Source organism: Crocodylus siamensis, chromosome 9 (assembly GCF_052110815.1).
Source record: "Crocodylus siamensis isolate JL-2025a chromosome 9, ASM5211081v1, whole genome shotgun sequence".
Classification (NCBI taxonomy): Eukaryota; Metazoa; Chordata; order Crocodylia; family Crocodylidae; genus Crocodylus; species Crocodylus siamensis.
In genome coordinates this window covers 420,163-434,133 of record NC_143403.1, presented here as the reverse complement: position 1 = coordinate 434,133, position 13,971 = coordinate 420,163, and the positions used below count along the sequence as shown (strand labels likewise).

General features: G+C 48.9%; 1 protein-coding gene across 1 annotated transcript in view; it reads left to right on the top strand.

The window, feature by feature from the left end:
* The window catches only part of LOC149856976 (uncharacterized), a 155,476-nt gene that overhangs the window by 46,079 nt on the left and 95,426 nt on the right, over nt 1-13,971 (top strand). Inside the window, exons 2-3 of the mRNA XM_090063586.1 lie at nt 5,815-5,943; nt 12,609-12,692. Of these exons, the coding sequence (XP_089919712.1) occupies nt 5,815-5,943; nt 12,609-12,692 (213 nt within the window). The remainder of the gene's footprint in view (nt 1-5,814; nt 5,944-12,608; nt 12,693-13,971) is intronic.

The following is a 13,971-nucleotide window of genomic DNA, read 5'->3' as shown; positions in this document are numbered from 1 at the left end:
ATAAGTCTACTGAAGGTGAGTCGGTGAATGGTCGTCTTCTCTATCCTGATGACCAAGGGATAGCTGAGCCAGAAGGAGTGAGTTGTATGGAAGGAGGAAGTCTGGAGGAACAGCTGTACAGGTTCCTGACAGTGCAACTGCCCTGAGCAGCTGAAGTTCCAAAGTTTGCATCTGTTTAAGAGTAGCAGGACTCATGCACGTAGAATCATAGAAAGGCAGGGCTGGAAAGGACCTCAAGGTCATCTAGCCCAACCCCCTGCTCAAGGCAGGATCCTCCCTGTGTAAACCTTCCTTCTGAGGATGGTTGGGAGGCGTGACTGGTTTGCCTATACTGTGTGGCCAGAAACACTATGGCAGCAGTTTCCCTTGACCAGCAGACACCGACCTGCTGCAAGGCCCTGCAGCTGAGTGCTGCTGGGCTGAGGAGCAGCAGCGCCATTGCAAAGAGCGGGGAGTGCTGAATGCGGGTCCTGAGCTAGAAAAATATAGAAGACTGGCGCTGTTCTAAGTTAAGCCGCAGCTCATTGCGTGTGATGGGAGGGATGCAATTTGCTTTCTGTGTGGTTATCTTGAGTGGGTGGGCAACAGTCAGTGCAGTGGCAGATCCGGGAGTGATGCAGTAGCATGCTCACACCCCCCTTGGCTGCGCCTCGCATGCTGTGAGCTCCCACTGGTCGGTGTGGGCTCTGCTAGAGTCCCTGCTTTCAAGCAGCTCTGGAGCCTCCTGCTTTCTGCTTTTCCTCTCCCTGGATTTGGTCATCCATGACAGGGAGGTCCGCTTTAACCTGTGTTATTGTATAGCAGCCCTGGAGGTTTTATTTCTGCAGAAAATAGTAAAGTAATTGAAACAGTAAAGCAGCCAAGTGCATAACCGACCTGCCTGAGCTGTGTGTGCTCTGTGCGGCAGAGTCAAGGAGGTGAGTTTTCCAAATGAAAACTATTTGCATAGGAAGTGTCACAGTCCTGGTCAAGCTTTCCGTGCTGGTCCATTTGGATCCACATGCTGGGGCCTTGCACTCATCTCCCTCTTGTCTGGCTGCTCTTCAGTCGCCGTCTCATGGAGCCATCGGCTCCAGCTTCTCAGTCACTCCTTTGTGGTAGTGGGACAGCGCAGTCCAACTGCCTGGGCCACAGGGTCTGTGCTGACCCATCCATAATTCATACCCCATCCCACAACACCCACTCAGTGGCTGCTCAGGTCTGCAGCCTAGCTCACTTAGGCACAGCAAGTTGAAGCAGACAGATGCAGGTGTTGCCAAAAGCCTTCAAGAAACCATCACTCCTCCTACTTTTGGTGGCTCAGGAGATGTATGCAGGCAGGATAAGGAACATCTGTGTGAGGCAGTGTAGAGGCTGAAATAGGCATGTTCTGCAAGAGTGTCATGAAATAAAGCAAGAAAAAAATCCCACGTCCTATTAAGATGTGTGTATCAGAATTCCCTGCTAGTAAATGCAAAGCAATACTCTGGAGGGACGAGGCTAAATTACACCTTATGGAGTTCAGTATGAAGCATATCAGCCCAAAGGAAAAGGAGTATGGGCATCACTGGAGATGAGCTCTATGGAAAAGTCTGCTTGATGTGCAGCCTCCCTCAGAAAAGCAAGGCTAGCTGTAGGCTGCCTGCTCCTGCTTCAAAGCAAGGGAACGCTGGCACTGTTCAAAGAAATGATGGCCACCAATTGTTAGGTGTATTTTTTATGGCCTTGTTCTCAGAATCAACTGAGTGGGTTGGACTGAAACTTTTCAAGAGCATCTGGCTGAGTCAGACGATATTACATGGAGGATTTCAATCTGGCTGGTTGAGTTTGACAAACTGATAAGCAACTGAAAATGAGGTCTTGAAATAGGAAGTGTCAGACAGTCTTAACGGGCAGAGATACCAAGTCCACTTAAAAGTAATACAGTGGTAAGATTTGGCAGCACCTTTCTCCCTGGTTGGGGTGAGTCTTACAGCTCTGAAAGTGTTGCATGATCCCTGCTTATCTAATGAGTGAAGATCTCTGTACTGATGCAACATGTTCATTGTTTTGTGTAGCATACGGCTACAGGAGACCAGTAGATCATTCTGCCTTTTCTTCTTCTATCATAGGCTATTAAGTATTTCCCATTTACTCTAGTAATGAGCCTACTTCTGCCAAGGGCATGATATCAAGCCCTTTAGAGTTGGAGAACCCATGATATCCTTGGTACTTGTTCCAGTGGTTAATTGCATGCACTGTTAAAACTTTGTGTCATATTTCTAATTTAAGCATATCTGGTTTCAGCTGCAGCCATTGAATCTTGTTCTGCCTTTCTCAACTAGATTAAGAAGCCCTTTTAGTACCTGGTATTTTCTTCTCCTGAAGGTACTTATACGTTGTAATCAAGTCATCTCTTGATCTTTTCGATAAGCTAAACAGATTGAGCTCCTTATAGTCTTTCACTGTAAGCCATTTTTTCCAGTGCTCAGACAATTTTTTATGGCTGTTCTCTGCACTCCAATTTTCCAGCATCCTTTGTAAAACATGGACACTAGAACAGATGCAGTATTCCAGTACTGGTCTCCCCAGCACATGATGCAGAGGTGAAATTTCTCCTCCCTGCTACTCACTACCTCCTTGTATATCCAGGGACACCATGAGTCCTGCCACTGTGTCACCTTGTGGCCTCTCCCAGTCGCTGCTTTCCGGGGTGCAGGATCTCATTCCAAGGTATAACCTGCTTGTCTTGCTGCTAGATCAGTGGTTCTCAACCTCATTGGACCCAAGGCCCCCTCCATAACTTCTGTGAACTGAGTAACACCCAATTTCAAAAACTAATTTTTTAGATTGCGATTTACCTCCTTGCAGAGGGGTGGAGCAGCAGGGATGGGGGGTTGTCCAGGCAGGGGCTGTGCTTATTTGCTTAGTTTATCTGTTCATCTCATAGAATTACAGGATCACTGAGTCGGGAGGGACCTAGACAGATCATCGAGTCCGACCCCCTGCCATGGGCAGGAAGGAGCACTGGGGGTGGCAGGGGTCATAAGACCCCAGCCAGGTCCTCTTGACGATGTCCAGGGCAGGTGAGAGCACCACCTCTCTGGGAAGCCTATTCCAGGCTCTGGCCACCCGTACCGTGAAGTAGTTCTTCCTAATATCTAACTTAAACCTATCATACTCCCTCAGCTTGTGGCCATTGTTCCTGCTGACCCCAAGGGGGGCCCTGGTGAACAGACTTTCCCCGAGTCCCTGCTGCTGGCCCCTGATAAGGTTGTAGGCAGCCACAAGATCCCCCCTCAGTCTGCTCTTGGAGACTGAAGAGATTCAGGTCCCTCAGCCTCTCCTCATAGGGCTGGCCATGGAGGCCGTCAGCCACACGAGTGGCCTCCTCTGGACCCTCTCCAGGTTCCCCGCGTCCCTCCTGAAGTGCGGCGCCCAGAACTGGACACAGGACTCCAGCTGCGGCCGGACCAGCGCCGCATAGAGGGGGAGCAAGACCTCTCGGGACCTGTTAGTGCTGCCCCTGTTGATACAGGACAGGGTGCGGTTGGCTCTGCCTATTGCTTTATCACACTGGTGACTCGTATTCATCCTGGAGTCAATCCTGACTCCAAGATCCCTCTCTGCCTCTGTGCTGCCAAGAGGGTCAGCCCCTAACCTATAACCATAATGCTGGTTCCCTCTCCCCAGGTGCAGCACCCTGCACTTGTCCTTGTTGAGCTACGTCCTGTTCAGATCGGCCCACTTCTCCAACCTATCCAGGTCTGCCTGGATGCAGTCCCTGCCTGCCGGTGTATTCACTTTACCCCACAGCTTGGTGTCATCAGTGAACTTGAACAGGGTGCTTTCCACACCCTCATCCAGGTCACTGATGAAGATGTTGAACAGCACTGGCCCAAAGACCGAGCCCTGGGGGACTCTGCTGCCCACACCCTCCCAGGTCGACATCGACCCATCCACCACCACCCTAGGGGTGCGCCCCTGGAGCCAGTTTGCCACCCATGTGACTGTGCATTCGTCGGTGCTGCAGCCCCTCAGCTTGCCCACCAGAATTGGGTGGGACACTGTGTCGAAGGCCTTCTGGAAGTCCAAGAAGATGACGTCGACTTCCTCCTTCCCATCTAAGCTCTTTGTTACCTGGTCATAGAAAGAGACCATGTTAGTTAGGTAGGATCGGCCTGGCATGAACCCATGTTGGCCCTCAACATCACTTCCCCTGCAGGGCTCTCACAAATGTGGCCCTTGATAATTTTTTCAAAGACCTTCCTCAGGATAGAAGTGAGGCAACAGAAGGGAGACCACTGCAGCTCCCCCTCGCTCCCTGAGCAGTGAACAGGCCAGGCACACTCTCCACAGAGACAGCTTTAAATCTCCTACTGCCTTGTTTTTCTCCTCACTCCTCATGACACCCTTCAAAAGATCTAGTGCCTCAGAGGATCCCCTGGCACCCTGGTGGAGAATCACTGTCCCAGATGGGTGACCTGGGATCTGCTTTGATTACAGCACAGTTGGAGCAGGCCTCACTTGCTGAGCAGTCCAGTCACTCTGTGCAACTGTTCCCATGGTGGTTTACCATCCTGCTAATCTTTGCATCATGTGCGAACATAATCAGAAGTGATTTTGATATTGACTTTCAGGATCATTGATTTAAAAAAATAAACAACCAAGGAAACTTGAATAGCATCAGGCATTAGGGACCCTGGCGGAATCCCACTAGAAACACCCAGTGACGTGACATCCCATTGATCTCTTCCTGAGAGTGGAATCGTTTATTCTCTGAATTTATTCTCTGGCTCCTGGGGCTCCTCTGGGCCAGAAATTTGGTGGCAGGGAAAGCGGTGGCAGCATTAATTGCTGTGCCCACCCCCACCTTCCTCCTCCCCAATTCTCAGACCTGTGGGTTGGATGAGGCACCCATGTGGCAGATCACACCCACATGTGGCATCCCTGCACAGCCATATCACACGTGTGGACTGACCCCGCAGGCTGCCCCCTGCTGGGTCTGATGCAGACTGACCTACCCGCAGGATCTGGCCTGGAGACTAGCCCTGCACCACTCGTCCGGCTTGCGGGGCTGTAAGGTTGAGCACCGCTGCTTTAAAGCTGTGCTCTGTGGAGAGTGTGCCTGGCTTGTTCACTGCTCGGGGAGCAAGGGAGAGCTGCAGTGGTCTGCCTTCTGTTGCCTGGCCAGTGTGCTCCAGTTCTGGGTGGAACTGGGCATGCTCTAGAGTAGTGCTTCTCGACCAGTAACAGGAAAGAGGAGCGTGGGCTTGCTCGTTCTTCATGCCCTCATGCTGGAAGTGGGTTAGCACAGGCAGCATACTGTGTAACACAGGTCCATTTGTTGGGTGCCAGTGATGTTTCTTTGACTATGACATCAGTTGGTTTATGAGGCTATTAACTGAGTTGGGGGTCCGCACTAGTGATTCCTAACCTCATTTCATGGACTTCGAACCATAGAAAATGAGGGTTGGAAGGGACCTCAGGATGTCATCTAGTCCAACCCCTGCTCAAAGCAGTACCATCTGACCACAGGACCATCCGCTTCTTGGCTCTTGTTAGAATGTCCTAAGTTGGCTGGTTTTCGTTACCAGCTCCTGCTGGTTTACATCACTGTCCCGTTGGCCTATCCTGTGTGTCTGTGGAGCTGTGTTCTGGTCACTGCTGCCCTCATTCTTCCTTCCTGTTCTCTTCTCTTGTTTCACCCTCTTGCTACTACATCTCATTTCATGTTCGCTGTACGTGGGACAATCTCTCTGTGTTCATGGGACCGCTGCCGTGCGGTTCGGTGGGCTATATCCCAATACAGGTAAGGGTGGGAATTGACGGTGGTGCTACTTTTTGCCTTTACAGATGAAAGTGAAGCTTCTCCAGTCCTATGTAATGGACCTGAGTGACCAGAATGAAGTCTTAGTGCAAGCAATGGAAGAGCTGGAAAGAGAGGCTGCCTGGAAGGTGACCACGCTGGAGGCAGAGCTTCAGGTATGGCTGGTTGGGAAGTGCCTCCCACTGTGAGCACTGGGCTTCAGCAACTGTGGCTTTTGGTTTGTGATGCTCTTGCAGCTGTCCCATGCTACCTGCACTTGCCTCTGTCACTGTTAATGCTTTGGTGTATCTGTACATAATCCAGCAAACCTCCACTTCCAGGCATAGTCTGTTATGAATTAATGACAGTGCCATAGTTGACTTTACGTTTTAACCTCTCTCCACCCTGCTCTTGTGTGCTTAACAAAATGCCAGGATGAGAGCCATCTTGGGGAGGATTATACTTTGAAGTATTTTTACCTTTTCATACCTTTTGGAGTGTATATTGTCCCATGCTTTTCATCCTGGCTGTTTTATAAACTGGATTTTTTTTCCTGACATGCTACCTCTCATGGAACTGGTACACAGTACCTTGTAATCATTATATCAGTGGCAGCTTGTTTTACAGCAAGCCTCTGAGGCAATGCATTTGGAGCCCCTGAAAATTCAGCTTCAGTGGTGAAGCTTTCATAGAGGTGACATAAGGAACCATGAGATTGCTTAGCCTGACTCCAGCGTAATCACAGGCCATTAAATTACCCCAGATGCTACTGTTTAACCCAACAACTTGAGTTATACCAAAGCATTTCAGTTCTGGGGACATTAAATGTCTCTGTGCTTCAGGAGAAACCAAGGAGCCACTACAATGGCATGGAATTGTAGAAGCCCAAGGCCTCTACAATGGCATGGAATAGTTATGTGAGATGATAAGCCCAGGTGACCCTACAGAGCTTAAGCCCCATGTGCTGCAGAGGAAATCCAAATCAGAGAAAATGAACATCACTCAAACCGACTGTCCCTTCCTCCATGGCCTGGGGAAAATTCCTTGTCAGCTGCACATCTGAGTACATGAGCAGCGCTGCGCTGACCAGCCGTTGGAGAGACAAGTCTCGACGTCACCTCACCATTGCCGGTGTGTTTTTTCCTTCCCACGGTCCATCTCCAGTTGTGGCCAGTCTCTGGTGCTTTGGAGGAAGGAGGTGCGAGGGGAAAGAAGAAGAATCCTGTCCAGAAGGGATCAGCCCGGTCATCCAGCCCTGACCCCTTGCACACTCAGGCTGTAGAGCAGAATTTCTCCTAGGAAGTAAATTAAGCCTGTGATCTAGAGGAAGATCTAATTTTGTCTGAGACTCCAAGGGGTGGTGAGTCTACCACCTCCCTTAGAAAGGTGTTCCAACATTTAATCATCTTCACTACTATAAAACTGCATCTTATTTCAAAGTTAAACTTGTCTAATTTCATCCTCCAGCTACTGATTCTTGCCACGCCTTTGTTAGCAAGTCTGTAAGGCCCCCAAGCATTGGATACCTTGTCTTTATACATCAATAAGTACCTGTGCACAGTGATCAAGTCACTTCTCAACCTTTCCCACTCTAGTCTAAAGAAGTTGAGCTCCTGCAACCCAGTAGCAGTCTTCCCAGTGCCGCGCTTAAAGGTACAATTACTTCTCTACTCTGTCCCATTTGTGTCCTAGAATCACAGTAGCCCTTTTTTGCCATAGCACTACACTGCAAGTTTATGCTGAAGCAACTATCATTGACTACACCAACACGCTGCTTTTCAAGGCGGTCTCCCTTCCTGTAGGTAAAACCTACGTCCTTGTTTCCCTGTTTGAAACTTAGTTGGCTTGTGAGTATTTGGCTGGGTGATTCAGGGCACTCCTGAGCAATAAGTGGTTTTTCATTGTTTGCTACTCTGCTAATCTTTATCTCATCTTCAGACGTTACTCAGAAAAGTATTTCATTGCCTACAGTGTTGCTAAGAATATTAAATAACATGGGATCAAGACCAAATCACAAGGTGGCCCCAAACAGCCCAATACCTGCCCACTGACAGCTGTGTTTTGAGACTTGTCAATAGGCCAGTGTTGGATCCATTGGATGTGCGCCCTTTCATTTCCATGTCATGGAAGCGTCTAATCAAAATGTCATGTGGCAGTAAGTTAGAGTCCTTGGAAAAATCTAAGTGTGCTTCTTTAACATGATTGCCTTTGTCATCCCTGTGTGTAATCTTGCCAAAAACAGGAAACCCTGACAAGGTCTGGAAAAAGAGGAGGTTGGAGGCCAGCGCCATTGGCTTGGGCTGTCTCTCCAGTCAGTTTCTGATCAACCTTTTGCAAAGCAGCGGATGACTGACGTGTATTAGGAAGGGGTTCGACTTCAGCTTTCGCAGTACTGTAGCAAGTGTTTGTACTTGCACTGAGCTCTCGCACGGGCATCTGGAAATGTTTTCTGAAATTGAGGGGGCGTAGGGTTATCCCGTTTTACAGATTTGAGAAATGAGGCATAAAGAGATTGATTAAATGGGCCAGCATCACTCCACTAGGGCTAGTCAGGAATAGAACCTGGCTCTCTCCTAACTGCTGCTTTTGCGGGGTTTAACCTCAAAATGTGGCACTAGGACAGAAGCAGTACACTGCTGCTCTTTAATCTGCACTGAGACAGAGTAGCCAAGATGAGTGGCTTGAATGAAGGAATTGGGCACTCAATGGGGCTATGTTGGGCTGCCTGGAAGCAAGCCAGTGCTGTAGTGAGTGGAATATTTAGGTATAGTTTAATTTGAACATAATCTTGGAATGAAGATTACCTTGATAGTTCTTCATATGCTAGAAAAAATAAATGCTGGCCTCTTGGCCCTTGCATATACTTATTGTATGCATTATCAGAGTATCAAACATCTCAGCGTGTATTGTATTTGTCCTTGCAATGCCTGGCCCTGTGAGGTCAGGGGACCTGTTATTCTCTGTTTGCGGACTGGGAACGGATGGACAGAGGTACGTACCTTGCCTGGGGTCACACAGGAAGATTGCGGTAAAGAAGGACTTGAACTCAGGTGTCCTAAATTCTATAATTTACAATAAAAGCAATAAAAGCATGCAACTTAGTTCTAAGAAACATGTTCACCCTGGTTTTTTCTGTAACCCTGTGGAGTTTCTGCCATCCCTTTGTTCATCTGAGTGCCTCATCCACTCTGCATTTCAGGTGCTTACTAATTGTTGCACATAAAGCCTATTAGTTGCATAGGCTCGTAGTTATTAAACATGAAGAAAAATAGGAACAATTATGAGTTTGATATCATTAAAAGAAGCAATTTCATTTCCTTTCTGGAGTCAGTGTAATTTTGTTTAATACTACCTGAAGGAGTCGAATCCCCTGTGCCTGCTGAATCAGAGGCATCTACCTTGGCCTGATTTTTAATTCTCAGCCTCCAGCCTTCTGATGAAGGTAGGCAAGGGACTTGAGTGTAATCAAGTTCCCAGTAAATTCTTTGAGTTCTCCCCATGCTCACAGAATGTGGAGATCTTAAGCTTTGATAGAACAGTGCAATTTTATATTTTTCATTCAGCTACTTAAAAGGTTCATTGTTTTTTAATTAAACTGCAGGGGGAAAAAGAGGAGATATTAAAAGCTGCAGTACCGTGAAGGGGATAGCTTTTAGCTGTTACTACATGAGGAGAGACACCACAATAAGGCAAGAAGGAGTGCAGCAACAAGTCCTGTGCCTCCCAGCCTCCATTTTTTTTCTGCCTGTGACAGTAATTTGGAGTTAATTTGTGCAGCTCCTCAAACAAAAGACTCCGTGTTTTATCGCCTTTGGTTCTTCTGTCATCCCACCCCAGCTGCGCCCTCGTCTCCCCTCGCGCCTGCCCCCACGTAGCATGCACAGCAGCGCGCTTCAGTGAGAAGGGCTGGGCCAGGCTCTGCTTCCCCTGCCTATAAAGCAACTCCATGGGGTCAGAGCACGCTTCTTGCTCTCCCCAATCCAGTCCTGTTTGCTGGGAGTGTTCGGCACTCCCTGCTCGCCTCCTGGGACGTTGGCTGTGATGGCAGGGCTCCCTTTCTTGGCCCTTGCTGTCTTTTCCCGTGCCAGGGTAAAGTCCACGTGGCTGTGCAGAGCCCAGGATGCTGCTCTCCCCTCCCTGCAGCCCCAAGGCCGGGCTCCTGTGGCCAGTGGGGTGGTAGTGCCCCCTGCTGCCCGGCGCTGGCAGTGCCTGGCACTGCTCACACCCTGCCTTCGGAGACCGGACCCCGAGAACAAGGGGTGTGGGAGCAGTTTTGGGGGCGGACTGGCAGCCTTTTCTTTAAAAAATAAAAATATCAAATGGTGTGAGCCTGGAGGAGCCTCTTCATTAAAAAAGAAAATAAAAAAGGAGTCTGGAGACATACTTGGGTTTGAACCCGCATGCCTTACAGCTGCCTTTGCTTTCAGGCTTAGCACGGTGTGCTTTCGGTGCTCTGCCAGTTTTGCCGTGGTCCACACTGGCAGGATGTTGTAGTTCACCCTTTACCAGAACTACAGTCTGCTGTGCGCATCAGCTGTTCTCGTCCTCGCTGGAGGAGGAAGGCCCTGTTAGTAGCAGGTTGTACTCCACTTGCTTCATCTGTCAGCCACTCCGGCCTTTGCTGCAGATGAAACCTGAGTCCAGGGGCCCTTAGAGAAATGCAAGATACAGCTTTTTTAGTAAAGCCTTTCTGCAGTAATGCCGTGTTTCCATAATAGTAATCTGTGAAAGACAGAGAGGGAGAGAGAGGAGGGGGAAGCAGAAGCAAAAAGAAGGAAAAATACAGCTCTTGCTTTGTGATCTTCTCGCTTGTAAGCCCACTGGGGCAGGAATCATCTTTTCTCCTCTGGACGTGTGTGCACACAGTCCCTGGCACGATGGGCCCAGCCCCTCCCGCACGGCTGGAATACAGATAAATGGGCAGAGGAGGGGAGAGCGCCTTTAGATGTTCTTTGTGCTGTTTAATCTATTTATGGTATAGGAATAGCATAAATCACCATAGTAACCGAGCACAGCACTTGGTGTTTAGAATATTCCAGTAGTCGGTGCCTTAAAAGTCCTCGGTGGCTGAGTTTCTCCTGTTGGGGCTGTAGCCACGTGGCACGGGCCCAGCTCAGGCTGCGCCTTCGCAGCTGTGTAGATGTCTTCAAGTAAGCTGTGCGGGAGCTAGTGTGGGGGCTGCTTGCAGCACCCCCACGGTAGCATTGTAACTGGGGTGGGCTGCAGACCAGCCAGGCGCGAGGTGGCTGTTCGAACGGGCAGCCTGAAAGAGTCCCAAACGCCTCGGCTGCATGGCTAGCTGTGCCTGATCCAGCCCCTTGAAAGCTAGCTGCGGTGCATCTACCCAGGCTGCAGTACCTATCCCCGTGCTCCCCGCCGTCCCAGTCAGCCTTACAAAGGCTGCAGCATGCCTTTCCTGCTAAGCCACTGCAGGATTTCTGTCTCCTGGACACCACTGATAGTTTTGGGATGGAGCATGATCTCTAGCAGTACTTGCTGGGTTAGGGAGATATTAGCCTAGAATTTCTGTAGGCTGTATGGCAGGGGCAGGCAAAATACAGCCTGCCAAGCACCTTCATGCGGCCCGCAGCATCCACCAAAAAATTGCACTCCGCCCAGCCCTTCTGCCCACGAGGCGTCCACATGTACACCTCCACCCCAAATATACCCTATTGCACCTTGCACCGCCCGGCCCGACCAGCACAGCTTCCAGGCAGGGCTGTTGCTGCTGCAGCCCCCGGGGACCTGCTCCGCTTTCCCTGCCTCCAGGTTGCTCCTGGCAGCAGGTAGGGAAGTGGCAGGGCTGGGCTGGGGCTGCAGCTGGGTGGGAGCTTGCAAACACCCCGCCATCCCCACACACGCACAATGTACAAGACTAAAAATTTATTTTTGAGTTATTATGCGGTCCCTTCTATATATGCTATGCAAACGCAACTAGTGACAAAAATATTTTTTTGAAATAAAATTAAAATCTGTTCTACTAAGTGTTTGACTTTTAGTGTATGAGTGTTTTTTTTCTTTTCCTGGTTTCAAGGTGGCAACTTCCTGTCCCAAAAAGAGTATTTCCTGGGGTGCAAGGGGAGGGACTGCCAGTGGCAAGGGTCAGGGAGTAGGGGGTGGGACTTCCTTCCCCAAGATGGCAACCAGGGGTGGGGCAACTGTCAAGGGGCGGAGCTACCCATGTTGCCCTCTCCAGCTCACCAAAACTCGTTAGGCGGCCCTCCACCCAAAGTAATTGCCCACCCCTGCTGTTGGGTCCTCGGGCCTCCCACTGTTTGGTGCTGGGATGAGCCTGAGTGCCGGCAGCATGGCACTGTCACGGGGAGCTGGGGTCAGGGGAAGGGAGGGGTGGGAGTGACGATCTGTGAACGGGGATGCTCATGAGCAGCGTCTCTGGGCTTCTGCCGAGGGGCAGAGCACCAGGGTGGTCCTGGTGTGGGGTGTCCTCTCCTGCGGCAGGGCAGGGGCTGTTCACCAGCCCTCCTCCTGGCTCAGCTGCTGCTAGCTGTACATGCCAGAAAAAAATAATCTGAAGCTATCTGAAAAGCCTTAACCCACCAAAAAAACTGCACAAGCGAGGGAAAGAATTTACTTTCATGAAGCAAAAATAAAACCTGGAATGGGAAAGGGAAGGCGTGAAAGAGTTAGTGACAAATACCGTGTATGGCTGGGGAGATGATGGTTTTATTGGTATTGCACGGGGGGAGGGAGAAGCTGGGAGGCGGTGAAAACACAATTTGGCCTAAAATTGAATTTCTCTGATAAGGAATTTCAGAAGCGGCCGCCTCATTCACTCAGCCACCAAATAATCATATGCGCTTTAATAATCTTTATTTTACAGGCGTACGTTGCCAGGGTAACGGAGTGTAAGCAGGAGAACAGTACCTTGCAGATCACAAAGGCAAATCTGCAGAAAGAAATTTCAGTGAGTTTTTCTCTCTCTCTCCCTTTGCAGTGTAATGACGACTCTTATTTTTCATGCACTGATTTAATAATCTTATTCAAAAATCCTTTCCCTGTTTTCCTTATTCTTGTCTGTCTGAGCATGGACAATGGCAGAAACCTGGAATTGTCAAGCCCAGTGGGCTAAGCAAACTAACAGATGTAATATGTTTAGCATTTTTATGTAATTACTTTTTATTGCTATTTTACCCCCATTTCTATCCCTCTCCAGCTAGTTGCCGCTTCCTTCCCTCTCTGGCCCAATCAGGTGACAGTAAGGGGTTGGGGGTGAGTTAGTAATTGACTGCATTAATCGGAAATTATTAGCTGAGCATGTTTCCAGGGGTGGGGGTGGGTCACAGAAACAGATCTTTTAGGAAGGGGCAAATTGAATTACGGCCAATGGAATAATGAAGCCTCCAGGCTGTAAGTTGTAGAAAGGACAATCTCCATCATGAAAGCTGTAGTATTATTTATAATGGCTTCTGCTCTCTGGCTGAAAAAGCAATGTGTGGCCCTACTGACATCCACTGGACTCGGACAGCTCGATTATTTGGTTTGGGAAATAGGTTGATTTGAAATTATTAAAAATGAAAATTCTTGAAGCTCTTCCATGATTTCGATAAGGTTGCAGTAGGAATATTACTACCAGCCCTTCTGACTGGCTGGAGTTTATGACAGGTCTATGGCTTATAAATATTTTTCCTGTCATTCTCTTTGCCAAGGGCCATAGCCTCAGGAAGTAAGTGAGGGAAAAGCAGTAATCTTAGTGCAGAACTGGCAAAAAAAATAGCAACCCCTATGAAACTAAATATAAAACCCAGCATTCAAATGATGGTAAAGGTCTGACTGCAGTGCACAAATGCCAAAAAATTAAGAGCTAAGGCTGTCACTTAAACTTAGCTGGCCTGTTGTGTTGCAGTTCAGCTGAGCTGAATTTACACCTTCAGTTTGCAGAAATGCCAAGGCTTATGACAAAAGCATAAGAACAGAGTTGCAACCTTACATGTGGACACCATGCCTTTGGTGGGTTGAAATCAGGCTGCTAATGATATTTTAATGAGAAGGTTTGAACACTTTCTTGGTTTTTTAATTAAGGCTGGTGCATAGATTTTCACATACTAATCCTGTGTCTTATTGTAGCTCGCATGTGCTCACCATGGCATATTCCCCAGCAAATACCACTGTTCTTTCTGTGCCTGTATCCACCGAGTCCCTGTGAACACAGGGAAACAGGCACTAGATAAAAAAGCATTTGAGCA